Here is a 22,730-nt window from a genome sequence, read left to right as displayed (position 1 = left end):
TCTGTAGACAGACACACAACTTCATTCTGCCTGCAGGTTCCAGCAAAGCCACAAACACTCTTTGCTACTGTGCTATGGAAATGTAGTTAAAGGACTGGAGGATAGGCAGAAGCAGTAGCACCACTTCTAGCAATTATTGGAAAGTCAACACCTTTGCCTACTGAAAACCATTTGCTTCCTAGTCTTGAAAATGATTAAATTGCACTGAGTGTAGCAATAGTGACATGAGTTAGATTTGGAATTGCCAAGGGCTTTGCATTTGACACATCTGAGTTCTACAGGTGAATGCGATTGTGCACTTTTCCTTTTTAAAAGTAAGTGTTTGCATACAATCTGGAAGGGTCTCCTGCTGTGGACACATGTGTTGGACTTCCCTTTAGCATGGCTGGAGTGGCCGTGTTCATCTTCCATGGTACCAATGCAACATCACTCTGAGCAACATTTCATCAGGGGAATTCTGGGGGATTGTGTGGGAGCATTGTGGGGGAATTTAAATGGTGGTTCTTGCCTCCCCTATATGGTGAGAAGTGCCATGGTGGCTGCCTGCCCAGTGAGCATTCCATGTCAGCGGAATGTTCCAAAGGGCAATAGCAGCCTTCCTTCCTTCACCCTATATTTCATGGAGAAATTATTACTAGCAGATATTTAGATTTTTCTTGGTGGACTGGACACAGAGGTTGATAATCTGTGTCCAATAAACTTTCCATGTAGCATTCAGACCAATCACAGAGAGCGGTGAAAACTTTCAACACCTTTGATAGTTTAATGGAAAAATGTGCTTGCCAGCGCATAGCAGCATCTAGTGGCTAAACTGTAAAACTGCAACTACTATATTCTTTTCCCATTTAGCTTTGTAAAAACAGAAAAAAACACACACACAAACACAAAAGTGAAACAGGGCCTTCACTGGGAACAATTAGTGTCTAAAATGCAGAATTAATGTATCCAAACCATTCTGGACTCTTCTTTTAGGTAGGATGTTTGAGAGATAAAAAGGAGGAACAGCTAAAAAGATGTAATAGAAAGGACAATACACAACAGTGATGGTATCAAATGCCAAATTTGCTCTTTTATTTGTTCATGAAAAATCACACTCTCTGCCCACGTTTGTGGGGACTGTTTGATCCTGCATTCTGGATGACAAAATCCCGATCAATGGATTTTGATGGCTAGAATTGGAAACCACCAGAATGTGGATCCCTCTGCCTGGCTGCTGAGGTTGTTATTTTTTTTTACAACCCAGTCCTATCCCGCCCCTCCTTTCAATAACTTCAAATTCCCTCCTAGGTGTTTCACACCCTGGATGGAGGAGAAGCAATGCACATTTTGTGAAACACTGACTTGGGGCCCAACCCTATTCAACTTTCCAGCCCTGGTGTAGTGATGCCAATAGGGCATGTCCTGCACCCTGCATGGGGGGAGAGCAGTCACGGAAGCCTCCTGGAGGTAAGAAAATGTTTACCTCTGGGCTGTATTGGGGCTAGAAAGTTGGATAGGATTGGGCCCTTACAGAGGTATCACAACTACTGCAAAGCTTCCTCTACCTCAGTAGTAGAGTACACACTTTGCAGACAGAAGATCCCAGGTTCAAACCTTGCCATCTCCAACTGAAAGGATCTGGGGAGCAGGTTTACTGGAGAGCTGCTGCCAGTCGCTAGAAGGGCCAGAGCTAGAAGGGCCAATGGACTGACTTGACATAAAGCGGCGTCTCTTCTCACAAGGAAACTTCCCCAGCCAGGTGATGAGTGCTAAACAACCCAAGTGCTATCCTATACAGGTGCCTTAAACTGAATTCAATGCATTTAGGCTGCAATATGATGCTTCTGAGTTATCACACACAGCTACAAGGATTCTGCATTGGGTTGTAAGTTGGCATTTCTATGCACGTTTTACCAGGGAGCAAATCCCATTGACCTGAGGCTGCGATCCTATACACACTTTCCTGGCTAAGTATACCCCATGGAACACAATGGGACTTACTTCTGAGTAGGCATGCCTGGGCTTGTGCCCCCCCCCCCTCAGTGAGCCTTCCTTCCAAACCAACAAGTTCAGGGATGCTGCTGCACCAGGTGCACTTCTAGTGGGGTGTGCTTACTCGTGGACGTGAGCTGGGCTGCAAGGCTCCTGGTGGCAGAAACAAGCATGGGAGGGCTTCTTCAACCACACAGTGCTGGAATTGCTAGGATGGTGCCTGTGATCAACAAGTGGAACTACTGTGCATGACGTATGCAAATAAATACACTGTCTTGGCATAAACCACCATCTGTGCATTCCAGTGGTTCACAGGGAAATCAGATCAGAGTTAGGATTGTTCCTCGTGGGCTGATGTGCAGCTAGCAGCGCCCAAGCCCCAGATCAGGGGTGGGGACCAGGAGCGCAGCCCCGTCCAGGGAAGCTCCCGGCTCCCGCAGCAGCCTCCTGGAGAGCCGGCCTCCGCAAGCTCATTGGTGCCGGGGCTGTTCCGGGGCTTAGCGGAGACCATCACTTCCTGCTCCTCCCCTCGCTGTGTTGCATGCAGCTGGCTGGGGTGTTGCTGCCGGGGATGCTCGGCTGTTCGTTCCGGCTGGCGCCGCTTTCAAATCCGGAGCCTGCGAGAGCGATTGGAGGGGCAGCTGCAGGAAGGTGAGCGTGGGTGGGGATCCAAGAGCGCACGGTGGGGAAGCGGCTGCTGCAGGGACAGGCAGACCTCTGGGGCAGTTCCCAGTCTGCACTGGAGCCATCACTGTGCAATTTGTTTTCAGTCCCACTTTCAGTTCCAGTTCCTTCAGCGGGAAGGAAGAGGGAGTCTGCACGTGCACAGAGGAACTCTTTTTTTATTACTGTGTCCGTATAGGGAGAGTGCATCTGCAGGGTGCCTCTTCCTGTTGATGAAGCACAGGCATCCCTCTATTTCTGGGGATCAAGAGTAGGCATATCTAACCGAGGCCGTGGCCATGGAGTATTGAGCAGACCAGTAATTTTCAGCCTTTTTTGTCTCACGGCACACTGATAAGGTACTAAAATGGTCAAGGTGCACCATCAGTTTTTTGACAATTGACAAGGCACACTATGCTGTTGATGGGGGGCTCATGTCCGCCAATGGCCCTACTAATAAATGATCCTCCCCCAAACTCCCATGGCACACCTGCAGAGCATTGGTACACCAGTGTGCCATGGCGTAGTGGTTGAAAATGGCTGGGGTAGACTGTTAGGACCCCAGTCAGGGTAGCAAGCTACACTTTACTTTCATCATCTGCTGCAAAGAGTGACAAAAAGGTTTTACAAAGGGCTAATGAACTGAGGCAGACCAACAACCCCAGGCTGCAATCCTATCATCACTTACCTGGGAGTAAGCCCCTTTTACTATAATGGGACTTACTTCTGAGTAGACATGCCTAGGATTGGGCTCCCTTTTCCCTAATCCCCCCCCCTCATCTATATGGGCAGCAATTCCACAACTTTTAAATTGAAACTGCTGCATATATGTGGATCAGACAAAGCACTGTGAGCTCTCTGCCTTTCAAGCTGTCATTGTTATGATAGTGTTTACAGATTTTCTGCATTTTCACTCATATGTGGAACAATTGGACCAAAAAGCAACACAGCGATTCTTGGAACTCAGCTCCAAGACCAGATGTGACAAGACTCTGATAGTATGCAGTGTGTGCTTCACAGCCAGGGTTTTTACTTTTTAAAGTCCTTGTTTGCCACTTTTTCACATACAAAAGCAGTTTCGTAAGCCCCAAATCATTAGATTTAATAATTTAAAAAATTTTTAAATGCAAAATTATTAAAAACTTTTTAATAATTTAAATGCAATTGCACATAATTGCACATTGCATAATTGCACATTGATTGCACATAATGCAATCAATGAAGCAAAAATTAGCTATCCAATGCATGCAAGAGGTTGGGAATGCAGTTTGTAAGTGCTGGGGGGGGGGGAAGAGACATGGGAGAGAGAGGAGCCTGCGAAGTGTATGTAATCTCCTAACTATGGCAAAGATATATCTGCACCAACCCATTTTGTATATGAAGTTCCAGCATCTATGGCCTTCACAAAGCTGCAGTATTTTAAATATTTACACCTGTATTAAAATTACACCTCTTGGAGACTGCCCCAAAACACAATCTAAGCATCACACAATAAAACATTAAATAAAGTCAAACTGAAAATGGCAATTGTCAGCAATACATTTCATTGATTAAAACAGCAGGAGTAACAGCTATCAGACTGGTTGAAAGCCCATCAGAATAAAAATGTTTGAGGGCCCAGTCCTATCCAACTTTCCAGCGCTGGTGCAGCTGCAATAAAGCCCCGAGGTAAGGGAACAAAAGTTCCTTTACCTTGAGGAGGCCTCTGTGTCTGCCTCCCCACCACAAGATTCAGCACACGCCCCACTGGCACTGCTGCACTGGCGCTGGAAAATTGGATAGGATTGGGCCCTGGCAGTAATGAGGGAGCAAAATTGGCCTCTATAAAGAGGGAGTTCCAGAATCTGTAGCAAGAGAGAAAGCCCTCTTCAGCATTCCTTCTAGATATCCCTACCTTAGACCCAATCCAGCCTTAGCTACACCAGCTAGCTGCATATTGTTCTGCAGTTTCTGTTGTTTTCAAATGTTACAGTGTTTCAAATATTTTTTTCCTTGGCAATTGGATTGCATGTTAATTTATCATTTATTATGACTAATGTGAAAAAATACATTTTTAATATAGCCTGTCATTTTATATTAAAATACACTGGCTTATGCCAGTTTAAAACAATACCATAAAACACAATTAAATATACATCAGCTGTCAGATTAAAATGCTGCAGTTGTATTTTAAAAAACACAACCATGAAACATCCAAACTTACAAATATTTCCTAGAACAAAATAATTTTCAAGACTCTGTGTGCATTGTCCTGCAACAAGGTTTTGCGATCTAGAGACAACTGCACAAATGTGTACATTAGCAGCACCTACATTCTTTTCACAGTAGTGGGTAATGAAGCCTCGTTTCTTAACCATGACTATGCAATAGTGGGGAGAGAGTCGACCATGGGTTTCCACCTCCCCTCCGGTTCCAAAGTGTGAATTTCCCTTGCCAATCTCAATAACAGTGAATTGTTAGTTGGCAGCAGTGTTAACTATAGTTAGAATTAACCAGGATTCCTGCTTAACCCAGGATCTGAATCTCTATAGTTTCTAATCTTTGTTTGAGGTGGAGCCTGGTTTGGCCTAACCACAGTTCACATTGCCAACAATAGTAATGCTTAACTGTGGCTCAACGTGACAGGAGGAGTTCAAGCTGCAAAGGACAAGGGGAGGGAGACCTGCTCCCAGCCGCTTGGCCATAGTTAAGCAACTGGCTTCATTGCATCTGCACCAGCCCTTAGAGGAGGGAAATATCCCCTCGCAAGTGACCATGTTTCTTTCCTCAGATGGCAGCTCTACCTAGAAGAGCGAGGACAGCAGCAAAGCCAGCAGCGATACCAGAGGATGAACTGCCTTCCTTCCTTAAATCGTGAGCTTGCAATCGTGTTTCTTATGTTTTATTTGAAACAAGGTCTGCAAAACACCATTTGCTTCATGTCCCAAGAGATGGTGGACATACTGCAAAAGAGAGCCTGCAGTCACTGGCATCTTCAGCTTTTGGGGGACCCTAGTAGAGCAGATCTCAGCTGCCTCCATAAATTTAACTCAGGGGTTTCAATTAATGAATTACGCTTATGCACTCCCTATTTTTGGATTGTTTGGACAGGAGATTATTTAAATCTGTTTAGATCAGTCTTTTACAGCCTGTGGTGTAGTCCCACTAGTAGTACTTCTCAGTATGGCAAGTGGTACATGTCACCACTGATGAGGCCTATGTGTCTCTTCCCTGCCTGGCTTGATCTCACTCCAAGTGGAGATGTTTGGCGTGTGCATGCTCCAGGGAGGCCAGATGTGACTGTGTAGCTGCTTGGCCCTTCAAGAGAAACATGGTTTGGGAAGCAGAGTGCAGGGACAAGCCAATCACTCTCATGGATAGTTGCCATCTTTGGTGGCAGGGATGGGGCTTGCAAAAAAGTTGATAAACCCTGGTTTAGGTTGTTTTATACTGCAAGCTGTCTTAATGGCTCCTTTAAGCCATTTCTGCCCATTGTTGCATATATGCAACAGGGATAAAATGTGTACACCTGTGGGTTGCACAGAAATGGGTTAATGGCACAGGAAAAATAACTTTCCTACATATCCCTTGTACTTGTTGTTTGGACTGATTTTTCCCTTCTTGCACATTAACAACGGTTACCATGAATAGTTCTATGCCCTCTAATACAATGGTTCTCACACATTTAACAGTGGAACCCACTTTTCAGAATGAGAATCTGTCAGGACCCACCAGAAGTGATGTCATGACTGGAAGTGACATCATCAAGCAGGAAAATTTTTAACAATCCTAGGCTACAATCCTACCTTCACTTATCCAGGAGTAAGTCCCATTTACTATCATTGTTAAAAGAATATACATAGTAACTTGTTAAAAATACAGGTCTGTAACATTTCAGTCACATACCATCAAATCTCATAAATTAAATATTGAAATGAATGGGGACCCACCTGGAATTGGCTTGCGACCCTCCTAGTGGGTCCCGACCCACAGATTGAGAAACTCTGCTCTAATATCTACTTCCCCTTTTATTCAGATCTTCGGAATCCGAATCTGAGAAAGAGTCACACGAAGAAGAGTGGGAACCCCCAAAAAAAGTTGCAGGGAAGGCCAATGCATCAAAAATGAAAGTGCCCAGAGCAAAAAAAGCAACTGCAACACAGAAGAAACCAGCTGTGGCTAGGAGAAGGACCAAGAAGGTAGCAGTGAAAGAGGAGCCAGTGAGTAGTAGAGTGTGGAAAGCATTTTACTGATCAAAGTATTGAAGATTGTGATTAGTATTGTCTAATGTACGAATGACAGTTGGACGTGCTGGTACCGTGCTTGTTTTTTCAAAGGAACTGATTGCAGAAATTGGCTCACCCAAGAATTGTGGGTGCTCAGTATTCCTAATGAAAGGGACTCCAATGGCCCAATCCTATTCAGAAGCTGGCAAGGCATCCATCATATCTTAAGCCCACCCTGGTAAAACACCAGTGCTGGTGCAGCAAGGGTCATATGACAAGCCTGCCCTGGCAAACCAACGCTGGTGCAACCCTTCCTAGTATCCATGGAAGCACCAACCCAGCCTGATATCCACGAAGTGGTGTCCTGATGGCAGCACATGATTGTCGTGACATCAGCTTGTCCGTGTGATACACATCTCATCTCACCATGAAGTTGGTGCATCATCCATGTGCCATCCTTGTGTCAGTGGTGCAATGATCAAGGAGCCAGTTACTGCTGGTTGAGCCAATCAGTCTGACCACAGACAGCCAGAGACACACCTCCAGGGTGAATGGAGCAGACGGCAGGTGCAGGGCCTGTGAGTGGCTAATGCTGAGAGACACCACCCTGCCAGCCTCTAGGATTGAAGAACACAGCCACAGGCACCATCTCAACCAAGGGAAGATGCCCAAGCATGCACGTGTGTGTGCACACACCCTCCACCTCCTACAAGAGTCTCAGTGGCATCACCAGTAAACTGCTAGGGATGCCTGAACTGTGGTTAAACTCCCCTCATCCTACCATATATACACATACAGGTGGCCCTCGTTTTTCATGGGGGTTCTGTTCCTGGAACCCCTGTAGATACCAAAATCCTCAGATGATTAAATCAGCAGATTATGGTCCCCCAAACCCTCCAAACGTGACTGGAGCGTGTTCTGAGGTCCAGGGAGACCGTGTGCAGCTTCCCTGACCCTCAGAAGGCCTCTTTTGGGCAAAAAAACCCCCACAACCTCTGGTTTCTTGGGGAAACTGGAAGTTATTTTTTAATACTCTTTTAAGGCATTCTGAGGCCCAGGGAAGCTGCGAAGGGCTTTCAGAGAGTCCATGTGCCCTCTCCCCACAGGTTTGGAAATCTGCGGGTACCGAACCTGTGGATAACAAAGGCTCACTGAACATCCAAGAAATACCTTTTGAGCAGAGCACCCCATCTGGCACGTAACACACTGCAAACAGACACACGTGACTGGGAGGCTGTGGCATATGAACCTATCAGAATGTCCTGTGTGGGACCTATCATTGGGCTGGTATGCGTATCTACTGCAGTGGCCCACCCAGCGAGCCACACCCATGCACTCTCCCTCCCCTTTGCTGCATCACTGGTATCTGCCATCATGGCTATCGTTATGCTGCCCCCTGTCCCCTTGCCAATCCCACCATGTACCATGACAGAGAGAACAGGGGGCTAGTGATCACTGAGGAGCATCCCCGTGCACGCCCAAGACATCAGGAGGATGCTGCAGGCCCTGAGAAGCGAGAAGCCACTCCCCCCTACGGTGTCCCATTCTAAGGCCAACTGAGGTAAGGAACAACTGGGGTTGGAAGAAGGGGTCCTTATTGCTAACATAGTGACATAAAAGCTTTGGCTGGATCACCTTTATTGAACTGTAGCTACGATGGAGCTGCATCTGAAAGACAAACTCACATGTGGGGTTGCGAGCCATTTCCTCCTAGCAGGTCTATTGTGTCATTGCAAGTTATCCAACAGACAGCTAATATGCATTTGTGAGGTCTGACTGCACCAGTTAGTTCACTGCCTGCCTTAGAGTCTGCAAAGCCATAGGGGCCTGACTGGAATGAGTAGGTCAACAACCTCACTGAGTAGCAGCTGAGCTCACAGTGGTCACTTCAGGTGCTTTATAGGCTTCCCTTGGGATCTGCACTGTGCCTACATCTGTGGGACAGCTGGCTGTGGGGCTCAAGCTGAAATATAGTATCTGTATACACTGGTGTATCTTGAGGACAGGATTAAGGCTGCAATCCCCTACATGCTTACTTGAGAGTAAACCCCACTGAATACAATAATTACTGTATACTTACATGTATAGGATTGTACTGTTAACAATTTCAGATTAACTGAGAAACCAGGTTAGCTATAACTGCATTAAATTCTGCCAAAAAAAGATAGCTAACTGTACCTAAGTTTGTTGAAAGAAATCTGTGCTCCAGAAAAAAACTGATGCCAGTGAGGGAGAGAGCTCTAAGAGGCTTCATAGTGAGACTAGGCCATAGCACTCCATTATGAATCTTCGATATTCTGTCAACTTTTGTTCTTAATGTGCTTTTCTGGCCATTCTAGGACACATCTTTGACTGTTACTGCTTCTGGAGGGCCTGAAGGAGAGTTTCAATTCTTGCCACTTAAGGAAGAGGCCGAGTGGAGTCCTCCAGCTAAAAAACCTGCAATGAAAAAATTCAGCAGTCTTCAAGGACCTCCTGTCCGTGGCCTGGATAATCCTGAAGTTGCTTCAACAAGTAATGTGGCTTCTCAAAAGAAACTGAAAGTGGAAAAGTCTGAAGAAGAAGACTTTGAGTTTGATGAGCCTCCTTTAAAGAAATTAAAATCGGCAACGTGCCCTCAGGGAAATCCTGTAAAATATGCAGTGGGAACCAATGTGGATGAAGACTATAAAATGAACTGGGACATTGTGCAGGTACCAGATATTTTCCCTTTCATAACAAAAGCTAGGATCAAACTATAAAGAACTGTATGAACTGGGGCATCAATTTGGTTTCCATTGTATATAATAGCAGTGCTGGATGAATTCCAGAGAGTAAATTGTTATTTAAAAAATTTTTTTATTTTGTAAGGGAAAGGAATATGTAAGGGAATTGTAAGGGAAAGGAATATTTGGATGGAATTTTTTTTTGACTAGCAAACTTGATTCACAATTCCAAGATTACAATGTTCCACAGGTAGGGGGATTGTAAAATATGAAACTGTTTTCCTGTGCTCCATCTTTGTTTGTAGTTTTTAAGCTTTAGTCATGAAAGGAATCTACCAAGTTCTGGCACTTTAAAAAAACCGACTGTTTTATTCCAAGTCCAGCTGGGTTTTTTATGTTTGATTTTAGTACCATTACCTGCTTTTAGCTTTATAAATGAATTTAAAAGAAAAAGAAATTCAGCGTGGCCCCTACTTGGCTTACTAGCATCTTGCCCTGCCCTTCTTTGCCATGATGTCTCCTCATTGAGGTTGGGATAGGACCCAATGAGAGAGACTCTTCCCTCACACTGCAGAAGTCTTCTGAATTGGCACCTGTATGCTCATCATCCTGAGGGAAAGTTAGAAAGTTGACAGGCAATGGAAGGCATTTGCATTAGGTAGATATTGGACTATAGTATATAAAATTTTTGCCAAGTAATGAAGCTCCAATTATCACTTCACCTTATCTCTGGGTCAATCAGAGGGCAGAGCCTTTCAATTTGGAAAAGTTTGTTCCTGGCTCAGGAAGGCACCTCTTGCCCATCAGAAGCAATACAGAGATCGTTAGTTTCTATAGTAACTTTCCTGGGAAATTCCAGCCAAAGTTAACCTTTTATTCTCCTCCAGAGAATTTTGCAAATGCTGCAGCAGCCTGGTTCCCTTTTGCAAAGGCTTTGCATTTGGCAGAGGTCTGTTTTTTGAGACACCAGGGTGGGATCCTCCTTTCCATTTGAAACAAAGTTCCAGGCTACAGTTCAGTGCACCATTACTTAAGAACAACACCCATGGAAAGCAGTGGGTCTACTTCTAAGTAAAAAGGGTTGCAGCTATATGCCGCTCATCTCTCTGCTGTAAACTGAATTGCACACTCTCAGTTATGTGTTATAAGTTGTATGTTATATGTAGAGCTTTGGGCTTAACGCACCAGACACCTTAAAGGTGGATTTGATTCATGGATCTCCTGCAGTGGTTCCCAACCATTTTCACTTGCATATCCCTTGGCAGCCCATTTCCATAAATTGTACCCTTCCTATTAGCAATATGTTGTAATTAATAATACAAGCCATCATCTCCTCCATATGAAAACCCAGACTTCATGTATTCATCAGAGTGTTTTCTCTTTTCATTTGTTTGAAGAACAGAAGACTCTGCCTTTGCACTGTTTTGCACCAGAAGTGTGCTGAGAAATTCTGGGTGATTGATCACTTTCCATATTATGTTTCAGCTTTTTTACTGCGGTGGTTTTCAATCACTGGTTCATACATGAATTGATGACCAAAAACTAGCTATTGGTGGGGCTTTCACAGCCAACTAGCTACCTTCCTTCCTGCCTTGCTGGCCCTGCAAGCCATTCTGGAGCATGACCTGCATTATACCATACTTTTTCAAGTACCCCTAAAGGTCCTGTTGAGTGCCCCTGTGGGTACATGAATCCCAGGTTGGGAACCACTGTTTTACTGGTATGTTGTTTACAGTGCACTTACTCTGATAGTGCTTACAAAAAGGTGATGAAGACCAGAATTTAAAAAGAATAAAAATGTATCTTATGATCTTCTACTATGTTTTAAATAAATTAGAGACTGTACAATTCTTAGGTAACAATTAGTGGTAGGTCATTTTTCAGGATCTGGCCTCGGGTAAAATCAGACAAAACTATAGTCAGACAGCCCCCAAAATTTAACCCCCGACGTATCTGAGGGTCATAGAAAATTCCATGATTTTTACTCAAAACCTGTCCTTGACTTATCTGTGGGATCGACTTATAGGCAGGTGTCTGTGGTATGTTGTGTATTATGGAGAGACTGAGTGTCATAATTTCTGGCCATGAATAATTCAGTGAAATATTTCCTGTGATTTCTCAAGCTGCCACCAGCTTTTTTAGGTGTACCCTTTTTTAACCAGTCCTGAATTTTAACTGAACTCACTAACGAGACTATTAATTCACATAATTTTATAGTTGTATTGTTCGTGTTGAACATAGGACTGCCTTATGGTTGTCTTCCCATCCTCCTCATGATAGGTGTATAAGTGAAGTAATTATGTTCCCCATTTCACAAATGGGAGGCCTAAGGCTGAAAGGGTGAGTTTGGGCTACGTTACTTAGTGAATTCATTAGCTGAACTGGCTCTTGAATCCTGGTTTCCCAGGTCGACACTGGACCAGAGTATTGTGACTTATGATGGCTCATATGCTTGAATGTGCATATTGCAACCACTGTTTTTCAGTTTCTATATCCTGGCAATTCATGGATAGGTATCCTCTGCTTGAGGAGGGATAGAGGTTCCCATTTATTGCTGCTTGAAAGAGACTTTGGGGATTGACTGGCAGTGGTAACTAACTCACCTTAGTTTCTCACCACAGTAACTTAGTTACCTGTGTTTTATTCCCTACGCCAACCTCAATCATGAAATGGGAGGGATTGTTGTTCTGATTCCTCCACCTCCCTCCTTAGGCTCCTGCTTCATCTCTCTCTGGGCTTTTGGAGAGGTCTGGGACTAATCCTTGGTGCCTGTCTACCTTATATACAATTGGTAATAGGCGTGACAGGAAGAATTTTGCCCCTGAAGAATTGGAGGCCTCTGACAGGACTGAAAGTGTCTGTGTTGCATTGGCAATGGATCTGTGCTTCCTGGTCATCTTGCCCTTGCTCTTGGCTTTGGCTCAGCAGCTGAGGTGACCTGGATATTTTTGGGCTGCTGTCAAATAAGACTTTGTTAGGCTTTCTTATACATGAGTTTTGAAGCAGATTGTTTTTGATGGAGACCTTAGACAGGTTTCATTGACAATGCTGGGTTTATTTAAGCTCCAAGCAAACACAACACAGGCTTATAGTTTAAAAACCATGTCCTCCCAATACCTCATATTTGATTTGTGGTGTTTTTGCTTTTGTTGCAGGTCTTGTCCCAAAGGACTGGCATTGAAGAATGGGTGTGTGCAAACATCATCCGCCTGTTTCAAGATGACAATACTATTCCTTTCATTGTCCGATATAGAAAAGAACTTATCAACAACATGGAAGCTGATGCGTTGCGAGAGGTGCAACAGACCATGGAGGAGTTGCAGTATGTGCTGGGATGGCGGGGGAAGGGGGAGAATTTAAGCACATTCTTGACAACCTCATCATCATCATAACATAGAAGAGTAGATCCAGTATTTCCAGGTGATGCAGGTACCACAGCCAAGTCGAATTACCTGGGGACATAGGTTTATGGGGAAGGAGGTGTCTCTCTCAGCCTGATACCTAACTTCAAGAAAAGAAAGGCTGTGATGATTTTCCTATAGTTCACTTTGAAGGTATTGCATCCTGTCCTGTCCCGTCCCCCCCGTTGAGATTGGGGGAGGTTCTGAAGTGTAGAGAACACACCACCTGGCCTAGTCCCTCTCAGGGCGCAATCCTAACCCCTTATGTCAATGCTTTCCAGCACTGACATAAGGGCAATGCAGCTCTGAGTTAAGGGAACAAACATTCCCTTACTTTGAGGAGGCCTCCGTGAGTGACAACCAACTGCAGGATGTAGCACACGTCCCATTGGCACTGCTGTGCCAGTGCTGGAAAGCACTGACATAAGGGTTTAGGATTGCACCCTGAGTGTATCTAGGGCAGATCTCAAAATCCTGGGGAGAGGTTATAGTTCTGTGGTTCAGCACCTGTTTTCTGTACAGTAGGTCCCAGGTTTAATCCCTGGCATCTCCAGGTGGAACTGGGAAAGATCCCCTCCCATGAAACCTGGAGGTCTGCTCCCTGTCAGTGTACACAACACTCAGTATATGGCCCAAAGTAGAACACAGCTTCATACATTCATCTCATTCTGTATAGCTCATTCCTCTCCAGAATGTTGATGGAGTTGAGTGAATTAATTCTGGTTCTAGGTTGTGGCAAACACAATTCATGCGCACTTCTCTGACCTGTGGAGTTGCTTTTCTATTTTATTAAGTAGACCAGCCTGTAAGTACAGAAGCTCCATGTGAACTTCAGAAGTGCATATGATGTTCTAGATTGGCATGATTATAGTCTAGCCAGTAGATGCAAACTTAGGAGGAGTCATATTTTGAGATGAGTTTTTTTTAACTCTTGACCCTTGTTTCATTTTAGAACTGTAGCGAAAAAGGTCCGTAGCACAATACAGAAACTTAAGAAAGAAGGAAAACTGTCAGAAAGCCTTCTAACTGCTTTGTTAAACAGCAGATCTTTGGAGGAGCTGGATCATGTGGTTTGTATTTTTGTTTTTAAATGTAAATGCTTCAGATGCTTTTTGAGCTGTATTTTGTTTTTCCACTCTGCTTTCCGCATAGATTTGCTACTGAGGAGCCCCTGCTCATTGTAACAGATTATGGGTGAATTTTAGGTTGCAATTGCAGTTCATGTATTATTAATAATAACTGCATAATATAATAAGTATACACTGTTTTTCAACAGGAGTAGTTCACGAGGTGGTTTACGTAGTAAAATAAATTAATAAATGGATCCCTGTCCCCAAAGGCGTCACAATCCTAAAAATACTCACACACACTGAAGAGTCACCAGCAAAAACCTCAGGAAAAAAAATGCCAAGCTTGGGTGAAGAGGGACAGTTGCTCTCCCCCCTGCTAAATATAAGGGGGCATTATAAAAGGTGCCTTTTTGCCCAGTTAGCAAGCAAATATAGGATGCTACCAAGCCTATCGGGGAGGAGATAATGGGGCAAGGGTAGTTTCCACTTACTGTGCCGCGGCTCGGTGGTCTTGAGACTGCAGAGCAGCTGAGGCTGGGTGCCCGCCTGGTGCTAGCCCAGCGCTGGATTAGCATGGGCGGTAGCCTGGCGGTAGGGCTTGCAGACATGCCTTATGGCACGTTTGCGACCGTGCGTGGTGGCATGAAGCCGCTGCGTCGACCTCAGGATTGGGCTCTCAGGCTTTCAGTCCTCAGTATGTGGGTGAAAATATTTCCAGATTTAAATCTAGACACACATGTGTAGACATTATTTTGGCATGCCAGGTAAAATGTTCCTTCTGGGTTTGTTTTTTTGTGGGGGTGAGTTGCTTTAACCTTTGAAGAAATCCATGGTTGAAATGTACTGGGTGGTTTTCAGATTGGAGAGACAACAAATACAGGAGAGGGAAGACGAGGCAAGGGGTAGATGTGGAAGAATATGCAATTATCTTGGTCACATATTATTAGGCTTAGAGCATGGGTGGCCAACCTTTCAACTTTAGGGCCCCTGGATCTTTAACAATTGTGTAGAGGTGGAAATTTCAGCAGGTGCAGCTTGTCATATGTAAGATGACAAGATGCACCTGCTAAAATTCTTGCTTCTACTCAATTGTTAAAGGTCCAGGAGCTCTGAACTTGAAAGGTTGGCCACACCGGCTTAGAGTATGGGGAAGTATGATTGCACCAAGTGAACCATGAACTCTAAAAGCTCTCTTACCTTTTCACATTACAAGGATGATAATGATGAGGGAGGTCTCTTTCATGCTGTTTGCCCATACTGATCCTTATACCTCATCTCTGTCCTAGTATGCACCCTATAAAACTGGAAATAAAGGCACGAAAGCCCAAAGAGCCAGACAGCTGGGATTAGAACATGCAGCCAGTTTGCTAATTGAAAACCCAAGAGAACTGAATCTGTTGTCTTATGTGAAATCCAATGTTGAAGGTAAGCATGGACTTCCTTGAAGTAGTTAAAAAAAAATAGTGAAACATTTCTGCTATCGGAGAAGAATGGCTGTGTGGGTTCAGTTCTGCTTTTCTGTAAAAGCTTCTAAACAGTGGATTGCATTCTCCTTGATTATGCTTCCTACATTATGAAAGTAATTAAAAACAGGGAAGAGCTATAGCACCATAGCAGAGCATCTACTCTGTGTTCAAAAGGTTCAGTCCCTTGCATCTCCAAGTGGGACTGAGAAAAGACCCCTTCTTTGACATCCTGGAGAGCTCTTGGGTGTATGATCTGATTTGTTGTACAAGGAAATGAGGAGGTGGACTCCAACAAGATGCAAAACAATGTGTGGTATTCATTATAAACAGTTGATCTCTATACAGCCAGTGTGTTGTGATGATTTGCCTCTCTCCAGGGCCCAGCAATGATTTCGATATACGTTTTTGCAAAATGGTAAGTTGCCCAAATGCATTTCCCTTGCAGGGATCACCTGTGTTCCTTGATTGCAGTTTGGATAGTGTTTTCTTTCTTTTGCATCTCTGACTTGGGATAAAGCAGTTTCTTATGCAGATAGAAGTGTTTTCTATAGAGAGGGTATGGTAGGCTTTTTCTCAAATTGGAGGCTGCGTTGACTGCTAGAATACACAGTCCAGCTGACTGCTCCAAAACTGTGTTTGCATGTATTATTATTATTAACAGTATTTATATACCGCTTTTCAACTAAGAGTTCACAAAGTGGTTTACAGAGAAAAATCAAATAACTAAATGGCTCCCTGTCCCAAAAGGGCTCACAATCTAAAAAGATGCAAATGAATACCAGCAGACGGCCACTAGAACAGACAGTGCTGGGGTGAGGTGGGCCAGTTACTCTCCCCCTCCTAAAAAAAGGAGCACCCACTTGAAAAAGTGCCTCTTACCCAATTAGCAGGGGTTGTATGTCATTTCTTTCTGGCTTTCTCTTTAGAACACACACATCAAATTCTTGCCAAAAATGATTGGGTGGGTGTTGCTACAGAGCAGACAGTCTGCCTGTGAGCCTGTGAGCCTGTGCTTAAACTCTTGTGGTGTGGCTTGCTGCTTTCCCAATAGTATGGTTAATATAATGGCATCACAAGCAGGTCTTGGGCTCATTTGCAAAAACACAGATCTGATCCCTGTTACTGAGTAAACAATAAGATCTTGGATTTACCCAACTTCACTGACCGTCTTCTGTTAAGAAGATGAGGATTTTCAGAATCACAGTGATTTTCCACATACAGATTATGAATGCAGTATAGTACAACTCAGTTGGGATGTTATAGTCTTGTATAAATATGCCTTCTTAAGGTGGGGTAGAAGGAGGCTACATATGAACCAAGAGTGTGGTTAGAGTTTTGGATTAGGAGTGAAGAAGTCAGAGTTCACGTTTCTGCTTGGCCAAGAAAGTAGGTAATCTTGGACCAGTCACCTTCTCTGAACCTAACTTATCAGAAAGTGTTGTTCTAAAGTTAGAATGAGGGTAGAAGAGAATCTTTTATGCTGCCCTGAGCTCCTTGGAGGAAGGATGGGATAGAAATGCAACTAGTAATATTTATATGAACCTAAGGGCCCCCGTTGTATCCAACTTTTCAGCTCCAATGCAGCCACAATGCAGCCCCAAGAAGACAAATGCTCCCTTATCTTGAGGAAGCTTCCATAATTGCCCCTTCACCACAGGGTGCTGCACACTTCCCATTGGCGCAGCTGCATCAGTGCTGGAAAGTTGAATAGGATTGGCCTCTAAGATTCCCTTTTCCTAGTAGCACCTAAGCTGCAATCTTGGAACAAATGCAGAGAGACTTTTGAAGAATTTCTTGTATTAAGACCCATGTTAATTGCAGAGGTGTAGATAATGAAATTGGTTTACTGGGAATAAGAGGTGATTGGGGAAGGGAGTTGCAGCAGAAGTTAACAATTATGTTTTTTTTTGAAAAGCAGAAAAATAGCAATGGTAATATGGAGCTTTTTTTTCTTCCCATTTCAAACCTCAAATTCTATATATCTAGCAATGCATCTCTTAGTGTAATTATAGATAAATCTGTAGGGGGCAATCTTAGACAATGAAATGTCCTGGTTTTTTTATACGAGTCTTGCTTCAAGAGAAAACATTAGAATTGTCTTTACTGGTTCATGCGAAGGTCTTTTAAGAGGTTTTTTTTTTAAAGCTAATACTGAAGTGGCAGGTTATTAATGCGTACCTTTTAGGCAAAAATACCTAGCAAAGTGGAAATATTTAAATAGTTCTAGTTTAGCACTGAGAATGAAACAGCTGGATCTCCTAAATAATGTGATCTCCTAAATTGTAAGGGGATATGCATACTTGTCCTCTCAAGGAGTGGCTGTGGCCTGACAGTCATCAGGTGATAAAACATCAAGATGTGAAATAACCATTCAATACCTCCCCCGGTTACCTTTTGACTAGTAGGAGGTAGTTCTGAACTTGCCTCTGGCAACACAGGATCCTGGGATGAACACTGAAGGTCTAGACTCAGAGCCCAATCCTATCCAATTTTCCAGTACCAGTGCAGCTGTGCTAATGGGGTGTGCATGGAATCCCGTGGTGGGGAAGCAGTCACAGAGGCCTCCTTAAGATATAGGAACATTTGTTCCCTTACCTCGGGGCTGCACTGTGGTAGCACCAGTGCTGGAAAGTTGGATAGGACTGGGCCTTAAGCCTAGTATGCTATCATGGACCATATATGCTCAGAGACTGCTCCACATGCAGAAGGAGAAGGACCGTGCACCATTGGTTACTCTGATTCCACAAGCAGTATGAAGTCTCTGGAAGGCTAAGGGTGATATGAATACTAATTGTGCAAATAATTAGTTGTACAAATAGATGGTTTAGCTCTCTTAATTTGGAATTATCTGTACGGGAATGGAATACTGTTTGGATAGACATCTACAAACATGCAATTCTTATAGCAGTAGGGGAGAATTAGGTTATGACTTTTTAGTGTTTGTTCTCATATAATTCATTGAAAATATGTCCAAACTGTGTCAGAGGTTGTTAAAAACATGGGGAGGTTAGAGCACATTGCTTGTGAATTGTTCCCAGGTGCAAAGGCCTTGGAGGCAGATTTTATTTTTGATTAAAATCTTGAAAAATGGAACTGGCTGTGATTCTGTTGTACTGCATTCCTGTTCACGCATGATAGGTAAAGTTCCATCATTAAAAGAAACATAATTGTTCCTTATGATGGTAGTAATAAGAATGATAATTGCAAAATATTCAGAAGTGGCAGCTTTACCAAAGTCAAGAGAATGGGTTGAAAAACACGGATTTGACCTCCGTGAATAAAGTTGCTCAGTATGCTTGAACTAACAAAAATGAAGTTACAGTTAATGTAGTAATAATAACAATAAAATTTTATTTATATCCCGCCCTTCTCCCTGAAGGGACCCAGGGCGGCTAGGGATGTATGGGAGGAATGGGAACATTTCAAGGTAGCATTGAGAGACTTTCAGACCAGTCCTAAGCCAGACCAGTTCCAGGGCCAATGGAGCCCTAAAGAAAAATGTGTTCCCTTACCTTGAGGAGGCCTCTCTGACCCCCCCCCCCCCCAAGAATACACTGTGCACAGCTGCATTGACACTGGAAAGTTGGTTCGGATTGGGCTGTAAGCAAAGTGTGATTTTAGGAAATTCACTTTTGTCAGAAAAATTGTGTGTGATTTGGTTTAATTCATTTTGGTTGCGTTGTTAATGGTTATAAATGTGCTATGTTTGTGTTCCTTGGATTTGGCTGCCTATTCCATTGTTACTTTTGATGTTAGAATTTTTTTAATAAAATCAATAAAGGCAACAAATAAATAATAGGGGCTTCTCCTTTGCACAGTCGTCAGAGCAGTGTTTTCAGACCCATCTGACTGGCATCTCCAGCTCTTCCAGCTTAAGCCAGTGACCTCATGGATCCCAAACTGGAGACCTTCTAGGTCAAGATTTGTGTAAAACTGCTCGAGAAGCTGACCTGGCCTTGGCAATGGTTTGCCAGCATAACATGTTCTGATTTATCTGTGGTTGGCAGTGAGATTCAGGATACTGTTGAACAGTGACCACTTTTTACTTAGATTTTCATAAGCTGCTGTTGAAGGTGCTACAGAGCCATTTTGGCAGGATATACATTTCTAAACAAAAGAAGTAATGTAAAATTCACATGTTGTCTTTTAGGACTTTCCACCATCGAAGATGTAAAATCTGGAGTGCAGCACATTTTGGCTGACATGATAGCTAAAGATAAGGATACACTAGATTTCATCCGAGATTTGTAAGTATTTTTATCACATCTATTCCTTTTGATAGATACCATCAAATTCATTCACTGTGCAGTTGTCATGGATCAATCACTCTCTTTTCCTGTGCATGCTGAAGGGGTTTTCAGTGCATAATGAAAGGGTTCTTTTCCTGTGCACATTGAGCATTGATGAAATATAAGAGCAACTACAGCTCTCTGATCAGATCAGGTTCTGCAAACACAGCCTCAGCAGCCAATTGTCTTAGCAGGACTGAATGAGCTCCTACGTTCATGCTTTTTCTAGGAGGGATAGCTGGGATTTGCTTGTCCTCCATGAATTTAATTACCAGTTAAAATGTACATGTCAAATGAAATACAACTCTCCCAGATGATAGAGTATAACCCTCCCTCCTGTATAGTATAACCTTTTCTCTCCCAGGGCTTTTAGGGAGAAGTGATATGGCAACTGCTATGCATGCAGAAAGTGCCTTGGCATCTCCAGGTAGGGCTAGGAAAGGCCCCTGCATGGCTGCCTCCAGTCAGTCTAACAGTACTGGTGGACCAGTGAACTGGCTCAGTAAAAGGCACCTTCCTACATTTTCTTCTTCTTTCCCTTTATGAAGGGACATCCTCTCAATCTCAAAGTCACACTTTTGTAATTCCTGCTTTACTTTCTTCTTTGTGAATATGCACAATGTGATGTAGCACATATTATATTGGCCATGGGAAAGCCATTGCAAATGACATTCCCCTGTGAGTTCTCCAAACTCCTGCACAGTCCTCATCCACATTCTGAGAAATCCTTTGTGTGATTGTAGTTGTTATGCAGGTAAGACTGTCATGCTCTTGGGACGTTAAAGACATTAGGGCCACAAGTTTGAGCTTAGTCTTGTGAACTACCCAGAAGTTTAGGTACTCAGAAGGAGATGGGGGAGTGTACTACCTGTGTTCCAAAATCTGCTTTCCTGTTTGCAAATGGCAACCTGCAAGAAAAAGCATTATTTCTGGAGTGGGCCTTGGCCATCAATTGGGGGAGGGGAGAGAATGTAGGTGGTCCAACAACTAATCAGACAGTGATCAGGAAGGGATGCTGCAGTATCTTTGGTTAGGAACAGAGAATCCAGGCATCTGGATCCAATGATGCGCAGAACTGCCTTTGAGCTTAGTCTGATTGGCGTCTTCCTGTGACTTTGTACTAGTTTCAAGGTGCCTGAAATTTTTAGTTCTGAAAATCCTTTTCATATCCCTATAATTTCATATGGAATTGAGAAACTTAATCAAATAATGTTCAGTTCTCTTAGGGAGGTCAGAATAATGCTGTTATTATGTAAGGGGAAATTCTCTTCATTTTTTGTTTTAATGTAGGTGCCAAAGAAAGTATGTTTGCATTCAGTCATCTTTATCAAAAGTTACCTCCAAAAAAGTCAATGAAAAAGATGTCAACAAATTTCATCTATACCAAAATTTTTCTTGCAATATAAAGAACATACAGCATCACCAGGTATGTGTGTATAAGTAGTATAAAGGGGATTTTGCAAGGGATTGACTTAAGTTGGATGCAGGGAAAACCATGGTTTCCCACTACAAGCCTCTGTAAGCTCTCTTCTTCTTCTGCATGTGAGAGGAGAGGAATAAAAGCTTCCCATTTCAACTTGAGATAAACCACAGTCATTGTTTCAAATTCTGACTTGTTGCTTAACTGTGGTTGGAATAAATTTGTGTGGGGAGGGACCATAGTTCAGTAGTTAAGTCCATCTTTGCATGCAAACAATGATCAGGTTCAACCTACAGTGGGCTTGAATACTTGTGAACCACTGCTAGTCATTGTGAACAGTATTGAGCTAGATGGATCAATGATTGGACTTGGCATTAGGCCACATGTTCTGATAGCAGGAAACCATGGTCATAAGAACATAAGAAGAGCCCTGCTGAATCAGGCCAAAGGCTCATCTAGTCCAGTTTCCTGTGTTTCACAGTGGCTCACCATCTGGGCCAGATGGTGTGCTTCAGGGAGCACACAAGACAACAAGACAACCTGCGTCCTGGTGCTCTCCCTTGCTTCTGAGATAGCCTACTTCTGAAATCAAGAGGTTGCACATACCCATCACGGCTTGTAACCTGTGATGGACTTTTTTTTCCAGAAATTTGTCCAATTCCCTTTTAAAGGCATCTAGGCCAAATGCCATCACTACATCCTGTGGAAAGGTGTTCCACAGGCTAATTACACGCTGGGTAAAGCAATATTTTCTTTTGTCTGTCCTAACGTTCCCAACACTCAATTTTAGTGTATGTCCCCTATTTCTGGTGTTGTGTGGGAGGGAAAAGAACATCCCCCTATCCACTTTATCCATCCCCTGCATAATTTTGTATGTGTCAATCATGTCCCCCCTCAGGCACCTTTTTTCTAGACTGAAGAGTGTTTGGGCTAGAAAAAAGGCATCTGAAGGAGGTCATGATTGATACATACAAAATTATGCAGGGGATGGATAAAGTGGATAGGGGGATGTTCTTTTCACTCCCACATAACACCAGAACCAGGGCTCATCCGATAAAATTGAGTGTTAGGAGAGTTACAGCCTAATCCTGAGCTTCCTGGGGTGCACAGCTTTGGCAGCGCCGAAAACGGCTGCCACCAGATCCTGCGTGCCTCTTGCTACCGCAGGCGGGTAAGGACCCCACAATGGAGCTACTCAAGGTAAGGTCAAGGTGTTCATGTAGGGAGCCAAGCCCCACACGAACGCGCACAATCAAGTGGTGCTTTTTCTGTAAGTTGAAGTCTGCCACCTCATTTCCTTGTCCTCTTGAAAAAATCCCAATAATACTGAAGTGGGAAAAGAAACAGCGTATTCCTAATGATTTCTATGGCTCTTTCTGCCTTGCCAAAAAGTGAAATATCTTTGGCATGTGTCAACAATAGTTAGTGTGCAATTTATGTAAGGATATGATTTTACAAATTATTTTGCATTTTTCAATATTTTTTAAAAACCTTAACTTCAGTAGTTCAGGTCCTACCTTTCTTTCATATTGTTTTGCCT

The 22,730-nt window shown here is 43.4% G+C and overlaps 1 protein-coding gene across 2 annotated transcripts in view; it reads left to right on the top strand.

Moving 5' to 3' along the window:
• Positions 1 to 2,519: 2,519 nt before the first annotated feature.
• Positions 2,520 to 22,730, top strand: part of SRBD1 (S1 RNA binding domain 1) — a 193,008-nt gene continuing 172,797 nt past the window's right edge. For both annotated transcript variants that reach the window (XM_066611811.1, XM_066611813.1), the window contains exons 1-9: positions 2,520 to 2,622; positions 5,405 to 5,487; positions 6,650 to 6,833; positions 9,179 to 9,532; positions 12,700 to 12,866; positions 13,898 to 14,015; positions 15,302 to 15,440; positions 19,632 to 19,728; positions 21,061 to 21,196. In XM_066611811.1, coding sequence (XP_066467908.1) covers positions 5,405 to 5,487; positions 6,650 to 6,833; positions 9,179 to 9,532; positions 12,700 to 12,866; positions 13,898 to 14,015; positions 15,302 to 15,440; positions 19,632 to 19,728; positions 21,061 to 21,196 — 1,278 coding nt within the window. In that variant the 5' untranslated portion in view covers positions 2,520 to 2,622. The remainder of the gene's footprint in view (positions 2,623 to 5,404; positions 5,488 to 6,649; positions 6,834 to 9,178; positions 9,533 to 12,699; positions 12,867 to 13,897; positions 14,016 to 15,301; positions 15,441 to 19,631; positions 19,729 to 21,060; positions 21,197 to 22,730) is intronic.

This window comes from Tiliqua scincoides, chromosome 1, assembly GCF_035046505.1.
Source record: "Tiliqua scincoides isolate rTilSci1 chromosome 1, rTilSci1.hap2, whole genome shotgun sequence".
NCBI classification, from domain to species: Eukaryota; Metazoa; Chordata; class Lepidosauria; order Squamata; family Scincidae; genus Tiliqua; species Tiliqua scincoides.
The sequence above is the reverse complement of the archived record's forward strand: the minus strand, read 5'-3'. Positions and strand labels throughout refer to the sequence as shown.